Here is a 25497-nt window from a genome sequence, read left to right on the forward strand (position 1 = left end):
TGTGTGAGGTGCTGGTGTGTGTGAGGTGCTGGTATGTGTGAGGTGCTGGTGTGTGTGGGGTGCTGGTGTGTGTGAGGTGCTGGTGAGTGTGAGGTGTTGGTGTGTGTGGGGTGTGTGAGCCTCCTGTCCTCTACTCTCTCTGGGTGAAGGAAAGCCGCTCTTGCTCTCTTTGTCCTCGAATCTTGTTTTGACTTTTGTGCAGTGATGGCACATTCCATTGCCCCAATGTGGATTTCAGTCCGGTCTCTCCTTCTCCCTCTTCCTCTCTCTCTTTCTCTCTCTCTCTCCCTGGCAAGTAAACGTGTGAGACATGCTGGCGGAGACCCTCCAGAATCTAGCCTCATTAAAAAACAGGCTCCAAACAAAAACGAGGATCCTAAACATGGAACAGCACACCCTTCGCCTCTCAGGTGTCTTCATGGAAAAACCCATAACGCTGGTCTTGTTAATTAAAACATAATGATCCGGTTTCAGGGTCTGGTTGCCGTTGAGAGCAGAGTTAATAAACCCCGGTAATCTGAATCCATAAACATTTCTAACCGTAAAAACGTGTTGGACGCTGTCAGATAGGCTGACGATATGGACATGGTCTATGGTGTAACAGTTGGAATTAGGGACATGGTGTTAACCTGAGTGTTAGGGTTAGGGACATGGTGGTACCTTAGGCGTTAGGCTTAGCGACATGGTGGCAACATGAAAAATAGACCTACGGTTAAAGGGACTGCAGACAGCCCACAGAGACTTGCTGCCACTTTATAACCACTGTTGAGGACTAGTAAACACACACACACACACACACACACACACACATAGAAATGTCAATGCACAAATGTAGACAGATATACAAACACACTTATACACATATGCCTGAAAACCCGCTTGTATGTGTGTGTGAGAGAGGAAAGGTGCCCAGGGTGCCATACGTCCAGAGGAGTCGACAATAACATCAACACCATGTTGATATGTTTGACAACCCAGCATGGTAGCCATCAGGTGCTCCACATTCATGAGGAACATGTTGCCATTCTGACATCACCTCCCTATTCAAGAAGCCCGGTTTCCTCTTTCAACATGGAAGATTGGAGGTTGCACTGACAAAAACTGACTGCAGTGATTGACAGGACTTAGGCCAGGAGATACTGTATATTCATTTGACTGCTTAGGGTTCGTATGTCCCTTGGTGTTTTGATTCACCATAGGGGACCATATTGAACTATGCACAGCATGTGTGTTGTGCTCTGGAAATGTAATTCAATGTCCTATTTGATTTGACCTTCTGTTTCTTTTTCAGATGATGGTACGCATCAATAATGTCCATAATTATTGACTCAAGGTACACTACCAGCCCCATTTGGAACATTACAAAACTGCACTGTGGGGCAGCGCTGATAGGACCGGTGGAAGGCTGTCTCTAAACAGGCCTCTTCTGCCCCCTGCTGGAGTCAGACCCTAACAGACCTAGGATCCTTACGGACCTGGGAAGTCCAGTTTGACTGTTCCACGGCTGTATTTATACTTTCTCATCTGTCTAGAACCAAGGTAGACAGTGATTCTAAATGAAAAATAATGAATGCTGGCACCTGTATCAGACAGTCCAACAGACTAGAGTAGAGCAAGTTAAGACAAGACAGGAGTTCTTATTAACTTAAATCAGCAAAATGCAATGTAGACAGAATTATCTCACTGTCACACAGCACCAGTGCTTAACGTTTGGAACCTGGTTTAAAATATGTTTGAAAGAGCAGACATCCTGCTTGCCCAGTGGTTGAATTGCTTTAAATTTCTTAGAATTTTTTGCAGAATACAACATTTCCACTACATAGTCTAAAGTAGGGGAGAAATAATATTTCATATATTATATGATTGCCTTTGACCTGTGATCTCTAGCAGCCGCCAAACGTCCCACAGATTAACACGTCCGACCTCTTAGTATTTTCGTCGTAGTCTCACTAGAACAGGGTGGAGGGACTGAGGAGGGGCTGAGTTCTCACTCAAGTTCAGTACATACACGGCAACTTCACAGGCGCGGAGAGGGTCGGGCGCTTACGTAAGGACAACTCTGGTATCCAAGCTTGTAACTATGAACTTTTCAAACAATATGGCGCATGTGTACAGCTGCGCTACAGACTTAGACGATAAGACTCCTTTCGTTGGAAATGATGTATGTATAGAGAATTCGTTAGAATAGTGATAATATAATTTGGACGCAGACTCGTCGGAGTTTAATACTAGTTCGCAGCATCAGACCGCCCGCGCGCCTTCGACAACTTTTGAGCGAGCCTACAGTACTCACCTGCTTGCCATGAAGACTTGGAGCCTTTTCGGTCCATAAATGTTACTTTATAACAGATACCGATTCCTGAATGTTTTGTTAACGAGTATGCGGGTATTATGTATCTTTTTTGTTAGGTCATATGCTTTAGCGTAAATGTCTGTGACTGCAACTTAAACGAGACAAGCAAAAGAAATGCTGTTGAATATGAGGGAGAATAACACGCCGTTGTGTCAGAGGGAGAAGGAGAGAGACAGACTTCCCCCGATCTTCAATCACTCCACATCCGTAAGTATAGCATACCTACCAAGACTATAGATATATGATGCGTTGCAGCCACTTGTAAGACCACAAACTATTTAAATACATTATATGACATCCGCTTCACAATAAAATATTGTTTCTAACTAATTTGTGTAATTGGCAGCAATATTGTTGGCCAATTAACGTTATCGTCTTAAGTGCGGGATGTATGGAAATGCATTCACTTTCAATTTGCTGCCTCTTGGAAATGTTCAAAGATGAGCTAGACATTCCTAACCCTGTGTAAAATGTCCCCTTATTATATCCGAGCTTGCCTTATGGAGAATGTGTCAGTGTTGAAACTTTAGGGTGGGACGTTTTGGCCAACTCTTCTTTCTGTGTTCTCTAACTATATACTGTTGGAACTGTGTGAGTCATCATTTCTACCAGATGAAGTAACATTATCACTGCTGTCTATAAAAGGGGCCCAATAGTCTCTAAATAGCTGTGGTTTCAGTGGTTTTTAATGTGGTTTCTAATTGAGTAGCCTAATTTAGCGTATGGTGATTAGTTTTGAAGGCAGTTATAATAGTACATAACAAATGAGTAAATCCAAGGGGTTCACAGGAGGTAACCTATCACTGTTATAAATCACCTATCCATGCCAATGGTGGAAAAGCCATGGCGGGTTTTCATTTTAGAGAGTGCAAAACATATTATAATGTGTGAGGGTATAATAAAGAAGAAGAATCTTGATTTATAATTGATAAATGATCAGATATTACTGATGTGTTTTGTGACAGGTTTTAGAGCGAGGGCCAAAGCTTCCATACCCCTCCATCAGCAGTCTCATGTCTACAGCCAATCAGAAGAGAGATGCTGCTGGTCGCTGTCTTTCTTCCCCCTTTATCCTGCCCAGCATCAAACATGGTATGTCCCATCTGTTGTAGCTACAGGTTAACATGTTTACAACACATTCATAATGGCCGACACAGTAAGGTACTTTGAAACCCTTATACAACCCAAGATATGGCATGTCAGTTCTTCTATGTGTCTTGGTTTTGTATACACTGGCGGTAATATCTTTATTGGATTTCAAACTCTTTAGTAAACCACCACTATATTGTGGGAATTAGATGTAAGAAGTGCAGTCTCTGTGCAGCTTGTTTGCTTGTAACAGCCTTAGTTACGAATGGTGCTTTATAATGTAAAGCTAATTCCTTCTAAAGCTAATGAACCTCCCAGGTGTTGTCTGCTGGTTCACTCACCTCTTATTCATATTCAGATGTTCTGTTTTTTATCAACTGTCTGGGCTCCACTCAATGACAACAATGATGTGCTAGACAGAGGAGCACTTTGACATTTAGAAACATCAGTGAGGAGCTTTCAAGATGAATCTCTTTCACTGTGTTTCACAAAAGAGTCTGTTTGAATTTCAAAGTGAACGACGGACGTCTGGTTTGAATGAACTGCCAAGAACTGGGAGGCAGATGTGTGGTAGCTGCTCCTCTCCTCTCAGATGAAAGATGCTGAAGGAGACTAGAGGATTAAGGACAACTATCATGGCAGGCCTTTCTTTGCAGAGGGGAAGTGGCTCTGGATGCAATAGGCAGAAGTCTGTTGTTGTGCATAGTGGCAGCTGAATGAACAGAGTGAGAGAGTGTGTGTGTGTGTGTGCACGCACAGAATGTGTGTTTGCATCTGTAGTTGTGTCTTGTGTAGCTGCTGAGTCAGACTGAAGTGTTTTCACAACACAAGCTGTTGAAGGTTGTTACTCAGACTAGCACATTTGTTCTGGACTGTCTCTGAATCTGAGTCACGACATCCATAAACGGTCTCCATAACCACAGTCTAAATCCACCATAGCTCTACATGTGCTATTCTGGATAATAACCCGCGTTCTGCAGACCAGTCACATATATGGCTAGTTTATGGACCAACTCTATGTTTAGATGTGACGTTCAAAGTTGTTAGTTGACGATGCAGGGGTGAGTGGAGATATGGAGACTTATACTTGGACCCATTGCCTTTCAGTGTCACGGCCTGTTTTTATGTTGTGATTTAATGTATTAGCTTGTGATACAGCATTGTGTAGAACCGTACAGGAGAGGTTTATACAAAGTAAAGCACAGTTTGTATGATGTAGCTGTAGTCTTTAGTACATGACTGATGTTAAATAGGTTATATTGCAGGTAGAGAGCTGCCCCCCCTGTGCCCTGAGGTCAAACAGAAACACCGCATCACCATCGACATCCTGCCCCCAGACGTTAAGGCACGCCTCTCCTCCGAACCTGTCATCCCTTTACGAACCAAGACCACCAAAGAGTTCCTGTGAGCACACACACACATCATCATCATCATCATCACAACAGATCTATCCAGTCCTACAGTGTGTGTGTTTCTGTTGTGTTGGTCCAGGGAGGACATGGACAGGGCCACTGTCTCAGGAGACTGGAGGATGGTCCATGAGTTCTACTGGACCACGTTTGGCTCCTTCCTGGAACTCAACGCTGCCTTCAAGGTGGGATGACACCATTGGCTGGCTGTGAACTGGTCCATCCTGGCTGCGTGTCATGATTGTCTAATAGTGGACAGTTATCATGTGTGCTTTAATCCATGCTTTATTCTGACTTTATCCTACCTTAATACGACCTAATATACAATTGAAATAGCACAATTCAGTATTATTTCTTTAAATGTGATCTGCTGCTGATAGGTGGAACAGAAGGTGGTCATTGTTTCGGTTGGAGCTAAGTGTGTGAATGGGCTCTTTCTGAGGCACAGGAAAAGGGGCATTTAGCGAGTTGTTATTCAGTCTGCAGATGAATGAATGAAGTCATTCAGGAGGCTGTTAAAAAAACAGCACCTGTGCCTGGTTTCCATGGTGATCATTCCTTGTGAGCACAGAGGTATAGAGGGAGTGGATGGTCATGAAGGGTGGGGGGTTGGGCAGGTAATAGCTAGTAAAATGTCTTGTTATGGTGACAGGCGGTAGTTGTTAGTTGATGGAGGTCATGAGAGTCGAGATGTCAAAACATCATTAACAGCCCTCAGAGTCTTACATACAGGAAGTGAATTTGACATTTACACTGAGAGGTTTGGAGCTATACCATGAGGCTGACTTATCTGTCTGTAAACCCAGAATGCCCCATTCGTCTAATGGTAGAGACTTGGACTTGGTGAATGGGGAACTGTGGTGTGGACTATGTAAAGAAGTCAGCCTGGTAAAGAAAATGGCTGTGTCACGTGTCTGCCTAAACATGTGTTTATGTTCCCTTTCAGAAAGAAGCAAATGCTCCTTTCAACACGACGGAGGACTCAGGAATCAACACCAAGTTTGTCAATGCTGTCTACGATGCACTACCTCTCACAGTACGTTGACTAACATAACCGTTTGTTTTACGACGTATGCTAGGGAAAGTACGAATTCTGTCATCGTCGATGCATTTGATGTCCAATGCAAAGCACACTCTGGGTCTAAATAACGGAGAACATTTCTTGCTGCTTCTCCAGCCTCCTGACACCCAGAAGGCTGTGCTCAAGGGCATCATCAACTGTCTGCTGAGAGAATGGAAGGGGTGAGGGCGTCGAGCATCGTTACACACTTGTGTATACACTCGTCTTGGTACTTACAGTAGCAAACACGGCGTCTTTAAATATCTGGCCTTTGTTTCAGGCGTCGGACGAAAGATGATCTCAGGGCCTATTTCATCCTTGTTCAGGTAACCGCTCTCTCTCGCATGTACATTCGCACACACGCACACACACACACCACACACACACTCACAGACAAATTGATGTCTGATAGCACATGCCAGACTATAAATAGGCCATTATGACTGTAGAACATGGAGTACTTTCCTTAAACAGCTGCAATTTCCTCATTAGAGAAGTTACATCGTTTTTTTTCATGAAACACACACATGCACACACACAGACTTAAACACATACTCTTTGTGCTGTACAGTTAAGCCCTGTCATTTTAGAAATTCAGTGTTGAGTATAGCAGTCTCAGAGTCACTGGCAAGGCAGTCAGAAACTCGAGAAAACTCTTGATCTCCTCTCTCACCACATGGACCATTTGCTCCAGTCATAATTCAGGCGTGCGCACACACACACACACTCAAACACACACACACATACATACACACAGACAGACAGACACACACACACGCACACATACACAGACACACACACAGACACACCACCCTCTCCATAATGATAGCTAAGTGTTTACTTCACACATGAGCTAGAAAGGCAGGCTCGGCAACATCCAAATATGGACATAAACGTCAGCCTCAGAGTCTGGGAGACAGGATGGAAACTACTTTTCTCTGTTTCTTAAAAGACATGGTTTCCTTTAATTCAACAGGGCAGTGAGTTAAATAGTAAAAACAGTTTTACTGTGATTCTAACTGAGCTCTCCAAGCTCTCTCTCTTTCTCTCTCTCTCTCTCTCTCTCTCTCTCTCTCTCTCTCTCTCTCTCTCTCTCTCTCTCTCTCTCTCTCTCTCTCTCTCTCTCTCTCTCTCTCTCTCTCTCTCTCTCTCTCTCTCTCTCTCTCTCTCTCTCTCTCTCTGTCTCTCTGTCTCTCTGTCTCTCTGTCTGTCTCTCTCTCTCTCTCTCTCTCTCTCTCTCTCTCTCTCTCTCTCTCTCTCTCTCTCTCTCTGTGTCTCTCTCTCTCTCTGTCTCTCTCTCTCTCTGGTTTAGATGTAGTCTGACGGTGATTATGGTGGTCTGCTGCATTGATGTGTGGGCCCTTGATGGTCTGCCTGACCCACATAGCAGCCGATTCTGTGTGATGTTAAAAGGCAGAGGGCAGTGGCTGGGTGGAAGTGTGTGGTGGTGATGTCACCCTGAAACCTGCTTTTCCTATTAAAACTGACCTTTTTTCTCAAGCTTGCGCCCTCCTTCCCCCCTCCATCTGGATGTATGTGCCTGTGTGACTCTCCCCTCTATTCTCTGTTTCTGTCTCTCTCTCTCTCCCCTCCTGTTCTCTCTCTTTAGCTTCTCGTTTTACCCCAGTACCTCTATCCCCCGCTACCCGCTTTCTACACTCCTCTCTCCCTCATCTCCATGTCAAATCTCCCCCTCTACCTCCCCCTCTCCTGTTCTCTGTCCCCTCTCTCTGTTCCCACTCTCTTCCCCCTCTCCAGCTACTTTCTGTCCTTTCTTCATGATCCCCCTCTTTCTCTCTCCCTTTCTCCCCATCCCCTGCAGTAGCAGATGAGGTCATGTTGGAGCAGAGCAGTCTGGTTTGCTCGGTCATGCCAATCTGTCTCAGCCTCTTTATTACAAACCAGACGTCTCGCTGCCCCGTCGCAATGAAAAACACATATTTCCTTTCTGACGGAGCTCTATTTAAACAACCCTCTCTTTCTTTTACTCCCACTCTCTTGCCCTCTCTGTCGCTTTATCACCCTTTGTCAATGTCTCCCTCTCGCTCTCTCTTGCTCTCTCACTCTGCCTCTCTCTGTTACTGTCTGTCACCCCCTCCTCCCTTGTTTCCAGAACCCCCAGTGTACCAGTCCAGCCACCTATGTCATCTATGCTCATCTACTGAGACAAGTGGCAGCGCTGGCCGAGGCAGATCTGCATGTCTTAATGCACTGGCTGAAGAAGTGAGTCCGTCCGTCCGTCCGCCTGTCCGTAATATGTTTCTGCTGCTGATGAGGAGTGTTGATCAAGCTGTGCTTTGCTCCAGACTGTCTTCTAAGCGCTTGAAGCACCTTGTGGAGCGTGTGCATCTCTTCATCTCCACTCGCCTGTTCCCCTCCAAGCCGGAGGAGCTTCCGCCCCTGGCCAAGTGCTCCTGGTGGATCCCCTCCGCCACCAAAGTCCTCTCTCTGCTTAGTGAGTCCCTAGAACCACCTCCACCTCTTTCCCAAGCTCATTGATTCTAACTCTGACCGCTGACCTCTGGCCCCGTGGTTCCTTGCCTCTGCAGATGCAGCCAACAGCCTGTCCAGTCGTCCTCTGCTGCCCTACGCAGACTTCTACAACCCCAGTCTGGAGCTGACCGACTACATGGAGGACTACCGCTCCTGGCAGGCCCAGGGCCCCTCCACCAGGTCAGACTCTCCTGCTAGCTCCACCAGGAGCTAGGAGGCATCCTCTTGCTAGCTATACGAGGAAGGCCTCTCCTATTGAAGGCCTCTCCTATCGAAGGCCTCTCCTATCGAAGGCCTCTCCTATTGAAGGCCTCTCCTATTGAAGGCCTCTCCTATTGTTTCAGACATTCTCTACTATTCTATGTACTACAGGTTTCTCATTGCTCTTCACCTGCGAAATAGGGTCTTGAGTCTCAATGTGTTCATGATCTGTCCCCAAGGTTCACCTTCTGTCAATTCCCCTTCATCCTGTCTGCTGGGGTGAAGAAAGCCATCATCCAGAGAGACTCAGAACAACAAATGATCAGCACTGCCAGGGTAAGTCAAAGACACACACAACTGTACACCGAGTATGCACTGTGGTTCCACCTGGCTAAAAGCAGTGTATCTGCTGTGTGTTTCAGCAAAGTCTTGTGGACAAGGTGAGTCGTAGACAGAGAGTGGACATGAGCCTTCTCTTCCTCAACATCAGGGTCAGGCGGCTGCAGCTGGTAGCAGACTCACTTGATGAGGTAATCAGACACACACACACACACGTGCAACCCCCACCGCACACATAAACCCACATTAGGTAACAGCAGCACACTCATGGTCCTGTCTGCCAGAGCATTAGACCTGTAGCAGGGGCTGAGGTCTGGAGCTAACAATGATGTAATGTTAGCACTGTGGATGAGCTGAAGTCTGGAGCTAACTATGATGTCATGATAACTGTAGCTGGGCTGAGCAGTGATGCTAACACAGATTGTGAATCATGGAGGATTCCACTGTCCTGAGATCATGTCTTCAGTTCTCTCAGTCTTCTGAAGGCTGGAACCAAAGAGGAAATGTAGATTCTCCCAGAGAAACCACATCTTGGATGTACCAAAACCTTAAATGATCTTGGCCACCTTACCAAGTTTTGTCACAGTGATTGGCTCAACAATAGCCACTGTTGGTTTTCATGTTCGAGTTCAATGTGTCATCTGACCACCATCTTGCTTTGTTATTTATCAGTTGACCAGAAACCGTGCAGACCTGAAGAAGAAGCTAAGAGTGACCTTTGTCGGAGAGGCGGGGCTAGACATGGGCGGACTCACCAAGGAGTGGTTCCTTCTCCTGATTCGTCAGATTTTTCACATGGACTATGGTACGACAGACGAGAAAATGTTTGCTCTTTTTCCTCTATAAGAATACAAATAGCGATTATTTATCAAGCTCTCCATTTGCTCTTACTTTCTCACACCCACACATTGTTCACTGAACAGTCACACACACACACACACACACACACACACACACACACACACACACACACACACACACACACACACACTAGACTTAGTTCTCATGCCTGTTGAAGGTTCCCATGATAGAGAAAACCAGCCGCTGCTGACTACTTTATTAATAGACACACTCATTCTCTCAGGGACTCTTAGATTCTGGAAAAAGAAACTCATGCTCTCTGACAGTGTTAGTCTTCCCTCCCAGGTCAGAGATTGTGTTTGTGTGTGTGTGAGAGAGAGAGAGAGAGAGAGAGTGAGAGTGAGAGAGAGAGAGAGAGAGAGAGAGAGAGAGAGAGAGAGAGAGAGAGAGAGAGAGAGAGAGAGAGATTGTGTATGACTGTGTGTGTTCTGTGTCATATCTGGACATATGTTTTACAGCTTTATGTGTTTTTTTTGTGTGTCCTTCTCTCCAGGCATGTTTACATTCCAGAAGGACTCCCACTGTCACTGGTTCAGCAGCTGGAAGTGTGACAACAACTCTGAGTTCCGATTGGTTGGTGCTGTATCCTTTGATTCTATAGTGGGATGTTTACAACCTATCAGTGAGGGAGGAAGTGTTAACAGCCTATCAATGTCTAGATCCAGTTCCTGTGTCTCTAGATTAAATGCTGCCAAGTCTATGGGCCTACTCAATTTAACTGTAAACAGAGAAATGTTGTGATGAAAGGCACTATGTTAACATTACAGTAGCTCATCTTAGCTGTGGTAGTGTGTGTGTGTGTGTATATCTGGTCTTATGCGGTAGCCTGTCATCTGTGGAGTAGTGTTCACGTGGCAGTGTTTCTCTCTGCGGCTGACCAGCCTTGCTTCGCTGCACAATCACAACAGAAGAGATGAGGGGCAGGGAGGGAACCAGCCTGCCAGCAGGGCTCCTGTCCTGCCATCACCCTGCTCACTGTCTCCTCTCCTCGGACACGTTGTCCTGCCCACTTCCCTTCAACCTCACCTCTCACAGAGGTGGCTCTGTCCGTCCGTCTCTGGTTTCTGAATTTGTCTCTTTGTGTATGTGTGTGTGAATGTGTGTGTGTGTGTGTGTGTGTCTGCCTGTCAGTCTATGTCTGTACATAACACGCAGTCTGGGACACATTGATGTGAAGAAATAGAAAAGTGCCATGTCACTTTAGGGAGATCAGAATAAAAGAGTCAAAGGAGGGGTGCCAGACAGAAGGAGAGAGAGAGAGAGAGAGAGAGAGAGAGGGGAGCAAAGAAAAGAAAGAGAGGATAAGGAGGATAGACAGAAACACACAGCTTGTGATGTCATAGTGCATTTGTGTGTGTTTGTGCTCTCTTTCTGGACGGGCTTGATGGGGCTTGTGGTGTGTGATGGAGAGATGAAGGAGAGTTACGTATAGTTGTGCGGTGTCCTAGGTCTGCCGCAGCTCAGTCTCATCTTCAGTTCCTGTGGAATGTTCCTGATGGCCATGCCAGGAACCCTCAGACTGTTTCTAAACTGCTGTCTACCTAGCTAGCATACTGCCCCGGGCTTTAAGGGGACAGACGTTAAGAAATCAAGGGAGAGCCTTAATTTCTCTCTTTCTCATTCCCATATGAGTCTCCCTATATTCTTTCTCTCTTTCTTTCTCTCTTTCCCTCTCTCTATTTCTCGTTTTTCTCTCCCCCATTGTTCCTCTCTCTCTTTCCAATCTGGGTCTCTCTCTTCTTACTGCCTTTATCTCTCTCTCTTTTGTTTTCCATCTATCTGTTTTCTCTCTCCCTGAATGTACTGCTATGTATATAGCACTAGCTCCTCCCCCTTCCTCTAGTCTGTAGTTCCATCTGGTCTCCACATGTAGACAGCAGCCAGTAGCAGCTGCCAGAGGCCCTCCCCACTCCCACCTTCTCTCCTTTTTCTACCGTCTCTCCTTTTCCACCTCCTTCCCCACCCCCACGTTTGCCAGTCCCAAACTCCTTCCCTCAGTCTCCCCTCCTTCCCTGTCTCTTTCTCCCCTTCCCTACCTCTTTCCTTCTCCCCACCTTTCTCAGTCCCGACTTCCTCCCCACCTCCTTCCCCAGGCCTAACTTCCTTCCCCAGTCCCACCTCACTGCCCGTGGGCCTCCCTATTTCCTGTGTGTATGTGTGGGCATGTTGCATTGCCACTGTTGTTTAACCTTAACTGGTTGTATAACAGCTTATGGGCCTAGCTGTGTACAACAGCATCACTTTGGACATCCGCTTTCCGCCCTGTGTCTACAAGAAGCTTCTAACCCCACCGGTTCCACCCTGCAATCCAGACGCTCCTGTCGGCATGGCAACACTTTCCCTGGACGACCTGCAGCAGGTCATGCCGGTATGTAGCTTTGCCCCCCCAGGTCAAATTGTACTTCTGAGTAACATACTGTCTTTAAAGTATACTTGATATATCTGGGTTGGTGCATTGACTGGTCAGAGTTGCAGTGTCATTTTGAGATGATATCATTGGTCTTAATATAATGAAGGGAAGAGGGTGAACCCGCTTTTGACCCAAGCTAGAACAGTTGGTCAAGTTCTCCATACTTTGTTAACAATTATCCACTGGGTGTCAAGAGGGGGGGTGCTGGGAGGAGTTCTGCACTGGCAGTGTGATTAGTACCTGGCCACAGCAGAGTGTGATGCTGGTAATAGGACTGTGGCACGGGCAGATGACTCATGAGGAGGTGCTGAAGTGTGAGCGTGGCACAGGAGTGGGATAGGAGCAATCTGCTGGCGTACACACATGCTCAAACACACACACAGTTACACTCATAAACACACTCACACACTGAGGCTGAGGTGTCAGATTCACAGCTCTCACTGCTGAGTCAGCATAAAAACGTAATATTATATCACTTTGAATAAATGAGGAGTTAAATAAATAGTGTATGTTCCTTTTACTTACCAGCAGAGGGCTCTGATGCTTCACTTTTAAACCGCACACTGAGCTTGACAAACGAAGAACACGCAACAATTTGTTGTGTCATGCTTTCCCGGATTCTATTATGTTATCGAAATCAAGCCAGATACTAATACTAATTATTCATTTTGATATTTGAGTAGTGTCAGATATTCATTGTGTATGATACAAAAGTATGACTGTCTCCAAATTGTGGGATTTGTCAAGTCAGTCTTGCTGAGGCCAGATGTTGGTGTGTGTGTTTGTGTGTGTAGCTGGGCAGCTGGCCATGGGCCTCCAGGCTTATATAACAGCCTCTACATGTGTTTATCTCTCTTTTGGGCATACACTCTCTCCACTAGAATTGGAACACAATTCCCAAAACAAATGATTTTGTTAAAACTATTTCTAACGTCTGTCCAGTGATCCAAATAGATCATGTTGTATGGTTTCCAGTTTGAGTCATTTAAGAAGCTTATATCACATGGAAAAATAGCAGAACATGTATATTTGCACTTACTATTTAATACAATAAAGCTGCCACTGGAAATTCCTTATTAGGAAGAAACACTTATGTAACTATGTTCTAAATAGTGCATTGTCAGTTTGACTTTGGACTTTGTGAACCAACTGTTGGACTGGATTTGACTCAGATGAGAAGGGCTAACCTTCTCCACCTCTCTCTGAAAAGCCAAGTCACTGTAATGACTCACAAGATCCAGTCCATCCCACATACCTGTGCATGGCTTCTGTATGAGGGAGAACTAACTATCCTTCTAGTTGTGCTGTTTCCACTGTACTGCCAGGAACATTTTGTTGTAGGATCCAGCAAAGAAACAAGGAACAGGGGATGAAAAAGGGAATCAATGAATAGAGAAAGAAGTGAAGTAATCTGCTAGTCACATTTTCCCTTCGTTAAAACTGTAAAGGTGACGTTGCACAGGCTGGGGTTTCCACTGGCAACATTAGCATAGTGTGTTTAAAACTCCTTTGATTTGTGAAGTCAGCTCATGCTTTATAACTCTGGTGCTGTTACAGTTCTTATAGAAAGATAAAAAGCAAGTGTTTGAATAGCAAACTAGAGATGCAGGCATCTAGTTAAAGGTGCAGTATGTCAGTAATACAGTGGTGATGTGCTCAAGGACATAGATGTGGTTAAAGGTGCAGTATGTTGATAACACATTGGTGATGTGCTCAAGTACATAGATGTGGTTAAAGGTGCAGTATGCCGATAACACAGTGTTGATGTGCTCAAGGACATAGATGTGGTTAAAGGTGCAGTATGTAAGTAACACAGTGGTGATGTGCTCAAGGACATAGGTGTGGTTAAAGGTGCAGTATGTCAGTAACACAGTGGTGATGTGCTCAAGGACATAGATGTGGTTAAAGGTGCAGTATGTCGATAACACAGTGGTGACGTGCTCAAGGACATAGATGTGGTTAAAGGTGCAGTATGTCAGTAACACAGTGGTGATGGGTTTCAGGACCTAGCTCGAGGTCTGGCTGAGCTCCTCAACTATGAAGGCAACATAGAGGAGGACTTCTGTATGAGCTTCCAGGTAGGAGCACACACACAGCTTTGTATCTAGTGTGATAGAGTTAAAGTTGATGATGACGATGATAACAATGGTGACGATGAAGATGGTGATGATGACGATAATGTGACAGGTCTGCCATGAGGAACTGGGAATTGTCAAGTCCTACAACCTGAAGTCTGGAGGAGACAAGATCCCAGTCACCAACCAGAACAGGAAAGGTAAATGAACCATACTGGTGGCTTCACCATGAGCTAAAGCACCTCCTCAACCAGTTGCATGCAAGGCGATTTCTCATCCCTTAACCATTTCATTCAGATCACTGCTCATGACATACAGTGGGACTGATATACCTCCTCATGATGATGATGTGGTGATGTGTCTTCCATCCCTGCAGAGTTTGTCCAGCTGTACATAGACTTCCTGTTGAACAAGTCCATCTTCCGCCAGTTTGCTGCTTTCTACCACGGCTTCCACAGTGTCTGCTCCTCAGACGCACTCATGGTGAGGGCTTGGATGACTCTGGGAAACATTTGAGTTCTTGCATACTGGATGAATTCATTATAGATTCATTATATATAATATAATACAATATAGCATCCTATATAATCCAACAGACAAAAAACACAACAAAGATAGTTTGTGTGTTACTGAGGGTCGAGCTGCTCGGGAAATGTGAGGAGGATAGGAGTTCCTGTGGATATCCTTCCCTCTCTCAGTGAGTGGGGGAGGTTCCCAGGACAGAGGCCAGGTGGTGTCATGTCTCTAGCTGCTCAGAGCTCTTCGAAACTTCCAGACCAAGCAGCAGGGAGGCCTGGGTAGGCCGAGCGGAAAGAAGCGAAAGAGCTGGGGGATGTGTGCGTGCGTGTGTGAGTGTGTGTGTGTGCCTGTGTGTGAGTGTGTGCGTGCATTTCGGTGGATTTGTGGGTATGTTGAGTGTTTTTAACCACTCGTGCATGTTAGTTTCAGTGGAAACTCAGTGTGTGTTTGTCTGTGTGTGCGTGCGCACATGCACGTGTGTGAGAGAGCCTACTGTTTCTCTGGGCTTGCTAAATGTGTTCACAGGGGTACCCCGCCCCCCTCTCTTGGCACCGTTTTCTAATGGTTGAAGTTGTGTGCGTAATTGGGTGCGTGTATCTGTTGTGTGTGTGCATTCTTGTCTATGTGCATCGGTGCGTACGTGCTTGGGTCTTTATTGGTTGTTTTCTCCATTACCCCCACGTGCGTGTGTGTGCATGCGCGTTGTGTGAAGTTGTGTGCAAGTATGTGCTTGTGTGTTTGTGTGCCTGTTCACCCACTGTGATCATGTGGGCAAACTGTGAGTGTGTGTGCGTCTGCCTGCATGTGCGTGTGTGTGTCCCTGTCTCCAGTCAGTATCCAGGCTGCTGCAGCAAACAGAGAGGCAGGCCTGAGCAATGAGAGAGTTGGAGCCCTATAGAAACCCCCTGCGCTCCCTGCCCCACTGTACAGAGGCAGGACTCCCAGCCATGCATATCAATCAGGGGCTCCACAGAGCCACAGTCTCAAGACTCACAAAACCCTGCAGAGTTTTACACCCGGGCCCTGTCTATGATCTGTCTATATGGTTTGTCTGGGTCAGACCACTGTTTAATGAACTGCAGCTAGACTGCCTGTTGGAGCAGAGACTCCTACGTGTTTGTACACGAGACACACTGTAGGCTGGTGTTGTTGTACCGCTTGTATAATAATGCTTTGTGTGAGTGTAAAGTAGCTACGTAGAGAAGTGAGCTGCCACAACGTGTGGTTGGAAATGAGTGTTGCAGGCGTTCTCCCTCTACACAAACCCTCCAGTTCACTGTGGTCCAGCAGTTTGATGCTCTATAAACCTAACTCAGGTATGACAGCAGTCAGACTGATGGAAGTCTCCTGTCGGTTTTTGCTTCAAAGCAACACCTTCGAGATCAATATTAGGTAGTTGGATCATCCCTCAGCGTGTGTGTACGTGACTGAGGCCATGAAGTGCCTTTCTGTTGCGCCACAGCCATCTCAACCTCAAACCTGCACTGTTAAACATTAATTATAGCCGTTCGCTGTATTCATCCATCAGAGAACGTTCCATAGTTTGTTTACATTTACATTTAGTCATTTTAGCAGACGCTCTTATCCAGAGCGACTTACAGTAAGTACAGGGACATTCCCCCGAGGCAAGTAGGGTGAAGTGACTTGCCCAAGGACACAACGTCATTTTTTGGGGGGCATTGACGGGGAATTGAACCGGCAACCTTCTGTTTACAAGCCCGATTCCAAACTGATTGTTTGTATGTGTGTGTGTTTCAGTTCATGTCTCAGTGGTTTTCAGCAAACCAGCATGTACAGAAGTACCGAATCCAGAAATACCGAATCCTAACTTGGTGTGTGTGTGTGCACAGTGTCCAGTGATGCAGCATTCCTCCCCTCCCACTGTTGGGTCTGCTACTGAAACACTTGGTAGTGTGCCACAGTAGCTCAGCTAAACTGGACGGACAGCAGTCAGCGTTTCCAGTGCTGCAGCCTTAAGGAGTTTCAGGAGGGTTTAAAAGGGTTTCTCTTGGAGGGTTAATGAGAACCTAATCCCCCTCACTGTTACCAGATGACATGAGGGGGTGGGGGAGCTCGTCTGTGGGGTTGTTGTTATGGCTACTAGCCCCAGGGCCACCTATATGCCCTGACAGAAGATCCTGTAGCTCTGCTGGTATTAGGTAGCCTGTAATGTCATCAGTTTAACCACACCAAAGGATCTTTATCTTTATACCCTTGATTCTCAGACGTGTGTGTGTGTTTGTGTGAGTGTGCATTATGCTTGTTTGTGTATGTATATGTGAATGGAGGTGCATGTATATGTGTATATGCATGTGGCATGCACCAGCACCTAAGTTGGTCAGTTACAAGACATAGAGGGCTGAACATATTTTAGCACTAGGGAAAGCAATTAGCCCCCCTCCTCCTCCTCCTCTCATGCAACAGTTGTCTAAACTCTCTGTGTTTACGTAAGCGACCACAATCTACCCGACTGTCAGCTGCAAAAGAGGTTTTGGGGGAGGGGTGGGGGAGGGGAATTGGCAGGGGTTGGGGGAAGGGTGTGTCAGGGAGAGGTGGAGGTGTGTTGGAGGGTGCTTTGGTAACCCTAGCCTGCCCTGACCTTCTACTGGGGGGATGTTGCCATGGGTAATCCTAGGGCCTGAACAAGCCTTGTTGTATAAGTTAAAGGCCCGGGAACTGGGGTGGGGGTTGAAGGAGGAGAATGGTTTAATTGGAAAGTGGAGCAAAGGTGGAGGGGGGAAGGCACGAGGCAGGGGAATGGAGGAATAGGGAAGTGGATGGTAGATAGAGGGGGTAGGGTACGAGGCACAGGAATAGGGATAGGAAAGGTAAGCGGAGGGAGGGTGACATATATGGTGAAAGTGTGAGAGATTGTGTAAGTGTGTGGGAGAGAGAGGGATAGAGTTATTTGAAAGGCTGAAACAGGGGGAGAGTGAGAGTCAGGCTGAGAGAGAGAGTGATAGACGGTGACAGTGAGAGAGAGAGAGAGAGAGAGAGAGAGAGAGAGAGAGAGAGAGAGAGAGAGAGAGAGTGAGACGGTGACAATGAGAGAGAGAGAGACAGGGTGAGAGACAGAGGGCGTGTCTGTGTTGGGAGCCATCAGAGCCTTGCTCCGAGCAGTGATAAGGCTGTGGGCTGGGAGGTGATAACAGGTTGGGACCGGCCCAGCTGGGTCGAACCTGGTCAAGGACGTTGTGGCCCATCACAGGACAAACTCAATCAGATCAGACCTGGAACATGAAGCTTAGCACGTATCATATCCATGCATTCATCTGATCTGATGCATTATACATTGCAGTAAATGTAAATAAACTCCCATTTTGAACCACTTTAGCGAAGTGAACTGATGCCAAGATATATACATTTTGTAGAGTGAAGGTTACATAGAGAGAGTCTCTACTGAGGAGGACGCATGACTAAGGTATAATGGGGTCTAAAACTGAACAGGAAGTTGATCTTGAATTCCATTCTGCTGTATGCACGAGGTCTGAGTATCAAATCAAATGTTATTTGCATCGCCTTTTTTACACAAATGGTCACAGGGGGCTTCACACACGTCAGTAGAACTGCACCTAAACCAACCTAAACCTGTATGACTTTAACAGTGGTGGTTGTATAGTGGTTGGGGAGTGGTCAAGATTGTAACAGAGATTGTGTTTGTGGTCCTACCAGCTGTTGCGTCCAGAGGAGGTGGAGGTGCTGGTGTGTGGCAGTCCTAACCTGGACATGAGCACCCTGCAGAGACTGGCCCAGTATGAGGGCTACAGCAAGACTGATCCCACTGTCAGGTATCATACCATCGTCTATACTCTCCTTGCATTACTGATGCCCAAGACAGGAATAGAAATGACTAATGATACATTGGATATCAAGACAATAAAGGCCTCTGTAACACCTGCCCCCCCCACACACACACTGCAGGGCCTTCTGGGAGGTGGTGCTGGCGTTTCCTCCCGAGATGCAGAAGAAGCTGCTGCACTTCTCCACAGGAAGTGACCGTGTGCCAGTAGGGGGTGTGGCCGACCTCAACTTTAAGATCTCCCGGATGGACGTCTCCACGGACTGGTGAGGAAGGAGACCTCTCTGTCGGTCGGTCGGTCTGTCCGTCTGTCTGACCGTTAGTCTGTCCACCTGCCTGTCAGTCTGTTTATGTTCATCATCCCTCTGTCATCCCCAGGTTGCCGGTCTCTCACACCTGTTTCAACCAGATCTGCCTGCCTCCGTACAAGACCAAGAAGGAGCTCAAGCAGAAAATAACCATCGCCATGTCCAACTCAGAGGGCTTCGGCCTGGAGTAACCTCCCATGCGCGGGCACACACACACTCTTCGACACACAATCACACAGGTGCACCAGTGCACACAGACATTTCCACACCTTGAGAGACTGCCAGGGATTGCGGTCATGAGATATGTCTACATGCAGGTGACCCATGGCATGTCTGGACATGTCTGCCTGTTACCCACTACTCAGAGATATTGCTCAACAAGTCACCTGTTACTGTAAGACCCTGAAGGCATATCAAGGTCACACTTTCCAGAGACTGGCAGCCCTGCCAGGTAGTTAGCTAGTGTTCCACTAAGCTCTGGCTTATTGATACCAGACTGGACACAGGGAAAGGGGGTGCGCGTTGTAACAGAACTGCCGTGTGGCTTTTTAAAGACATGACCTCAATGTGGGATATGATAGGAATGTGTGTGTGTGTGTGTGTACTGTAATTGGGTGTGCCGGTAGGAGGGTGTGTGAGTGTGTGTAGGAATAACTGTGTGTGTTAAAGTAGTTTGAAGAACGTTCTGCAAGAGGGTGGTGTGACTTTCTTAAAGAGACAGAGAACCCTTAGCTAACCAACCAGAGCTACGCCTCTCCCTGACCAAGGCCTGCATGCCTGGAAGAATAGACTCAGTCACGCTCTGACGTTGGTAAATTATAAAGAATAAACCTTAACATATTTAAACTAATATATATTTTGCTTGGCCTCAGAAATGTTGGGACCATATTGGAAGAGGCAGTTTGTGTGCCAGAGTATTATGATCTGACGATCCTTTCTGGCTTTTAAATGTTGGGACCAGAGAGGGAAATTAATCTCCCAAGTTGTTCAGTAGTTTGTCATGCTATGTAGGATGATATGAAATGTTACTGAAGGTTGTGCCATAGAAATGTACATGTAACATTTGTTGTTGATAGTCACTGTGCACCAAATGTGTAATTCTGTATGGGAACGTGAGAGTAGTTGTCAGTCATGTTGCTATTAGACATGTTATTATGTAGCATCTTGGTGTTCTATATGTAATATCTTAGTGTGATTGCAGCGTCCACTCTCAGGTTATTCACGTCCTGTACTGTATGGTCATGTGAAAGAGTTTCCAAGCTAATAAAAGCTTCTTTGTTTACTTTTCTTGTGTAAGAATCTTTTGTGTGTTTTAAGTAAAGTTTTTTTTCCCCCCATGCTAGTTGTGATTTGCATTTAGTAACATTTAGTAGTCGGTCTAAGAAGTGTAAAATAATGTGCTGTTGCAAGGGAAAGAAGATTTAAGAAGCCAACCACTGGTACATACAATGCAGTTATTCCTTATCTAAGGTTATTTCTGGCCAGTGTGAGAGTGGAAAAACTGGACACCCACCCAGACTCTCTTATCTTTGGTGACTGACCATGTCTGTGACACCACATTCTTCCAGAGGCAAGTTTAGAACGCTCTGAAATACTGCTGTCGTTCATCACATGCTGGATTGGCAGGTATGTATGGTGACAAGATGCTGCCCTTCCCATATAAAGGTCACTGGAGGACAGAAAGATATGTCCCAATGAAGTTACCTGGGATGGAGGGAGGGCTGAGGCCACTGCCACAAGCTGAAGCTGGGGCTGGGGTAGTGGGCAGCTGGCTGCCCTGGGGACTGGGGGTGAAGGCTGGGGCTGAGACTAGACGATGAGGAAGGGACCAGTGCTTGTGGTTGAGGCTGGTTGTGGGGCAAGGGCCCACATATTGACTCAACACTGGTGCTTGTATGCTGTCCATGATCTGGCCCCAGCACACCTAAGAGAAGAGAGACACGTAGAACACAGCAGGTCTATAGCAGGGTAGGGCTGCCAGATACAACAGACTTACAGAAATAGAATCCTGATACCGACATAAAGAGCCCACTTTGTTGACTAAACCTATCTACACAATGCTGTTTACTGTCTTCTGATCATGCACTTCTTTAAAGGCAATTTTTGGGGGCTGAACATACATTTTTCACAAATTACTATTAAGTATAAGTCCTTAAACGTTCTGTTCAGGTTTACCCCATTTTCTCTCTCATGGTCTATAACCGTCTCAAGAGGAGCGTGTCCACGCAATGCTTCCCAGTACATGTCCTGCAAACAGCACCAGGTCTAAAGTGTGTTTGTACAGAGGAACAAGAACTGTTCCAAGCTCTCCTTCCTCCACTGCTGCAGAGCTCCCCCGCCCTGCCAAACAGGCAGCTTCATATGAACTCTATATGTTCCGTATGCTTCTGGGTACACAGTGTTCCAGAACACAGCCAGGACCGGCCCAGAGTGTGCTGAGGGACATGTCATGACTAAACATTGCATAAAGAACCAGGAAATGGCATGATTGGTTAGCTGTGCAGTGCATATGTTGTCATCAAAGATGAAGTAAAGCACATACTTACTGAGTACCGTATATAAATATACTGTGTATACCTTATACACAATGTATTATAGTTAATGTCTTTTAAAGTAAATATCCGTTTCTATTTAAAAAAGGATCTGCGACAAAAATTTGCTGATTCATGCATTCTCTCTCAGTGAATCAGACAGAAACTGCATTTCCCATGGTAGCAGAGACCAACCTATTACAGAGCAGCTGGAATCACCTGATTGATGGCACTCAGTTTTCTGTGCAAGAAGAATGCTGTTCCTTCTGCACTAATAATCACCCCTCACAATCACCCCTCATGGACAACAAAGTTGCTGATACATTTGAGCAGTTTGGTTCCTGACCTGTTCCTCATTAGCCAACACTACGACCATAAAACAGTTTGTGGGCTTCATCTACACTTTTCTTCGTCTGCAGTTTATTTGCCCTTTCTCAAATACTTTTTTCTAGATCGACAGTTGGTTTCCACAGCTACTATGCAGTCTGGCTGTTTGTCTTTGTCTGGCGACAAAGAACGCGTCGCAGCCTGGCCTGAATCTGTCTGTTGGAACGCAACCCTCTCTCCCTCTCCTTCTTATCTCCCCCTCTCCATGCTTTTTGTCCTAATCCAGTCTAACCTCCTGTCTCTCGTTCCCTCTCCTCTACCTCCACCAGTCCCACATCTTCTCTCTTTTGACTCTCTCACTCTAAATTCCATCCTCTCCAAGAATACAACACCTCCCCCGTCTCCAAACCTGCCGTCCTCTGCTCTGTGCTGTCCACATGCTGGACGGGGAGGGGGGAGCGGGGCGAGGGGAGAGGGTGAGCGGGACCAGAGGGGGTGAGCGGGACAGAGGGGTGAGCGGGGCGAGAGGGTCGAGAAGAGTGGAGGATATCAGGAGAGAGAGAGAGAGAGAGAGAGAGAGAGAGAGAGTGGGAGGGAGAGGAGAGGGACACTGGAGGGAGGAGAAGGGAAATTAAACTCTCAGATGTACATAGCCCTGTGCATATCTATATCCTGCGGATACGAGTGGGGTCAGGAAGCATGGCCATGCTGATCTGACTGACCGGATATCAAACCATGGTCTCCTGCATATCAACCCAAACATCCAACATCAGGCCAACAGGACATTCTTGTTGACCTGGGTAATTAACCCATGCACATGTGAGTATTTGCACTGCGGCATCAGGAACAAGATTCCCATCAGTCTGCACAAACAGAATACAACAATGTCAAATGCTACAAATATATAGGAGTCTCAGAGTTCACCCTTAAACAGTCACTGTTGTTACTCAGGGACAGTCATCTTCCCATGCTTTACATAACAGTGAAGAGATCCAGTAAATCAATTGTGGAACCTTGGTTTGAGACAACATGTTCTTTGATGGGATCTATTTTAAAGTGACAGAGGGGTGAGACGAGAGAGAGAGAGAGAGAGAGAGAGAGAGAGAGAGAGAGAGAGAGAGAGAGAGAGAGAGAGAGAGCGAGTGAAAGGAAAAGAGACAGTGAAAGAGGAAGAAAGAGAGAGGCATAGAGAGGTGCAGGAGAGAATGAGAGGGGTTGGAACAGTTTGAAGTGAACAGTCTACCACTTACTTTGTTGTTACAAGTTACAGCTTACAACCCACATGCCGTCTTAGACCCCAGTTACAGGTGGAGAATGGGAATTGACCATAGCCACCTCACGCTCCACTCCATTGTCTCTCAGTATTCTTATATAAGGTGACCTGGCTGTACGTGTACTGACAACATTCTTAGTCTGAAGCTGACAATCGAGGCACACGGGTCCTTCAACCTCCCTTTAGAAACGCAGGGGAGCGATGTGAAGTACTATATGTGGAACCATGCTATCATGACAAGCTAGCATGGCTAAATCAAATACCACCGTCAAGCCTCCTCTTGGTCTAATGATGGAGTTTGGTCTTAGAGACGATTTGATCCCTGACAAGTAGGAATGGTCATCGTACATACGCAGTCAAAAACAACTCAAACAAGACTACGGTATTTACAATATTCTATACATCTGTGTGTAAATGGCTGCTTCCTGCTTCCTGCCTCACTCTGTCTTCATCTCTAGGTCTCTGTTACACAGTTCCTAGTGATTTGCTGAGGGACAGTGAGGCTGGTGGCCAGTGTTCCAGACATGTTATGCTGTGAACCGTGTCAACGTGAAAAGCTCTGAGTCATGCCATGTCACACACACATCTGTCACAGGGAGGATTCCCTGAAACGATGACCATAACAGCATAATCCATGATAACTGGAGAGTGGAACACAACAGACAGGGAGGGGGAGAGTCAGACGAGAGAGAGAGAGAAAGAGAGAGAGAGAGAGAGAGACAGACAGACAGACAGACAGAGAGAGAGAGAGAGAGAGAGAGAGAGAGAGAGAGAGAGAGAGAGAGAGAGAGAGAGAGAGAGAGAGAGAGAGAGAGAGAGAGAGAGATTAATATATCTTGTTTATATAAGCCACATTTGGTGGGAGAGGAATCGGTCCTGTGTGAAACTAGAGGAGGAAAGGGGGAGGAGAGGAAAGGGGGAGGCGAGGAACAGAGAAGGGAGAAGCGTAGAGAGGATAGATGGATTGGTTATGCTCCCTCTCAGCTCCTGTCTCCTGATTTTTGCCTGTTTAGCAACTACTTGGCTCACAGATAAGTTGACAGTATTGCACAATCCAGCTGACCCTTCACTTGCAAGGTAGATTGCATACAGTAAGCTACACCCATTTTGAGCAAGCTTCATCCGTGGCTTGGAGCCTGCCTGCCCCTGGCATTTCCACTGTTACACTAGACACAAGTCATGTGACCAGGGTGTCAGGATGTTGCATGAGACACCTATGAAATGTCATGCTGCCAACAACTCACTTCAAATATATGCCACACTGCCTACACAGGCAGACGAACCACATCATGTGAATCCTACTGAAACTAAACAGCTAATAAAGAGAGCCTCCCTTCAGCATGCCCAAACAGGATGATTCAATGACAAGAGAGAATGGCATGTGTGCCTGTGTGTGTGTCTTTGTGTGGGTGTGTCTTTGTGTGTGTGTTTATGGAACACAGAGGACCTTCTCTGACTGCATCTGGGGCATGTCTTTCACAGGGATGAGGTGGGGAGGCAAAGCTGTCAGCTTTCATCCATCAGTCTGTCTGAGTCCTCGCCTGCCCCAGCTTCTGTCCCTGCTGCAACGTCACACACACACACACGCCCCAGCTTCTGCCCCTGCTGCAACGTCACACACACACACACGCCCCAGCGTCTGCCCCTGCTGCAACGTCACACACACACGCCCCAGCTTCTGCCCCTGCTGCAACGTCACACACACACACACACACGCCCCAGCTTCTGCCCCTGCTGCACCGTCACACACACACACACACACGCCCCAGCTTCTGCCCCTGCTGCACCGTCACACACACACACACGCTCCAGCTTCTGCCCCTGCTGCACCGTCACACACACACACACGCCCCAGCTTCTGCCCCTGCTGCACCGTCACACACACACACACGCTCCAGCTTCTGCCCCTGCTGCAACGTCACACAAACACACGCCCCAGCTTCTGCCCCTGCTGCAACGTCACACAAACACACGCCCCAGCTTCTGCCCCTGCTGCAACGTCACACACACACACGCCCCAGCTTCTGTCCCTGCTGCACCATCACACACACACACGCCCCAGCTTCTGTCCCTGCTGAACCGTCACACACACACACACGCCCCAGCTTCTGTCCCTGCTGAACCGTCACACACACACACACATACAATCTCATGCATATGCATGCACATATGCATGCACAGGAATGTGCACATGCATGCACATGGATGCAGGTAGGCACACACAACAACACAAAAGCATGTGCAGACACGAGGACAGACACACAGGCAGACCTGAGGGGCAGACAGAAAGGGCTCTCAGATTCAGTTTTGAAAAGTCATCACAGGCTCTCTCTCCCCCGGGTCTCTCTCTTGCTCTCCTGTCTCTCTCTCTCTCTCTCTCTCTCTCTCTCTCTCTCTCTCTCTCTCTCTCTCTCTCTCGTCTCTCTCTCTCTCCCCCCCGTCTCTCTCTC

The 25497-nt window shown here is 46.8% G+C and overlaps 1 protein-coding gene across 1 annotated transcript; it reads left to right on the top strand.

Annotated features, from left to right (window-relative positions):
- Positions 1 to 2042: 2042 nt before the first annotated feature.
- On the top strand, positions 2043 to 20198 carry hectd2 (HECT domain containing 2). Its single transcript, XM_067244499.1, has 21 exons — positions 2043 to 2560; positions 3319 to 3445; positions 4708 to 4846; positions 4934 to 5036; positions 5798 to 5887; positions 6029 to 6093; positions 6192 to 6237; positions 8025 to 8134; positions 8218 to 8366; positions 8461 to 8584; positions 8845 to 8941; positions 9028 to 9135; positions 9617 to 9749; positions 10299 to 10387; positions 12015 to 12173; positions 14219 to 14293; positions 14403 to 14490; positions 14667 to 14773; positions 18482 to 18597; positions 18731 to 18874; positions 18987 to 20198. Exons 1-21 carry the CDS (start codon positions 2468 to 2470, stop codon positions 19105 to 19107), a joined length of 2283 nt encoding a protein of 760 aa, XP_067100600.1. The 5' UTR covers positions 2043 to 2467; the 3' UTR covers positions 19108 to 20198.
- The last annotated feature ends 5299 nt before the right edge of the window (positions 20199 to 25497 follow it).

Source organism: Osmerus mordax, chromosome 10 (genome assembly GCF_038355195.1).
Source record: "Osmerus mordax isolate fOsmMor3 chromosome 10, fOsmMor3.pri, whole genome shotgun sequence".
NCBI classification, from domain to species: Eukaryota; Metazoa; Chordata; class Actinopteri; order Osmeriformes; family Osmeridae; genus Osmerus; species Osmerus mordax.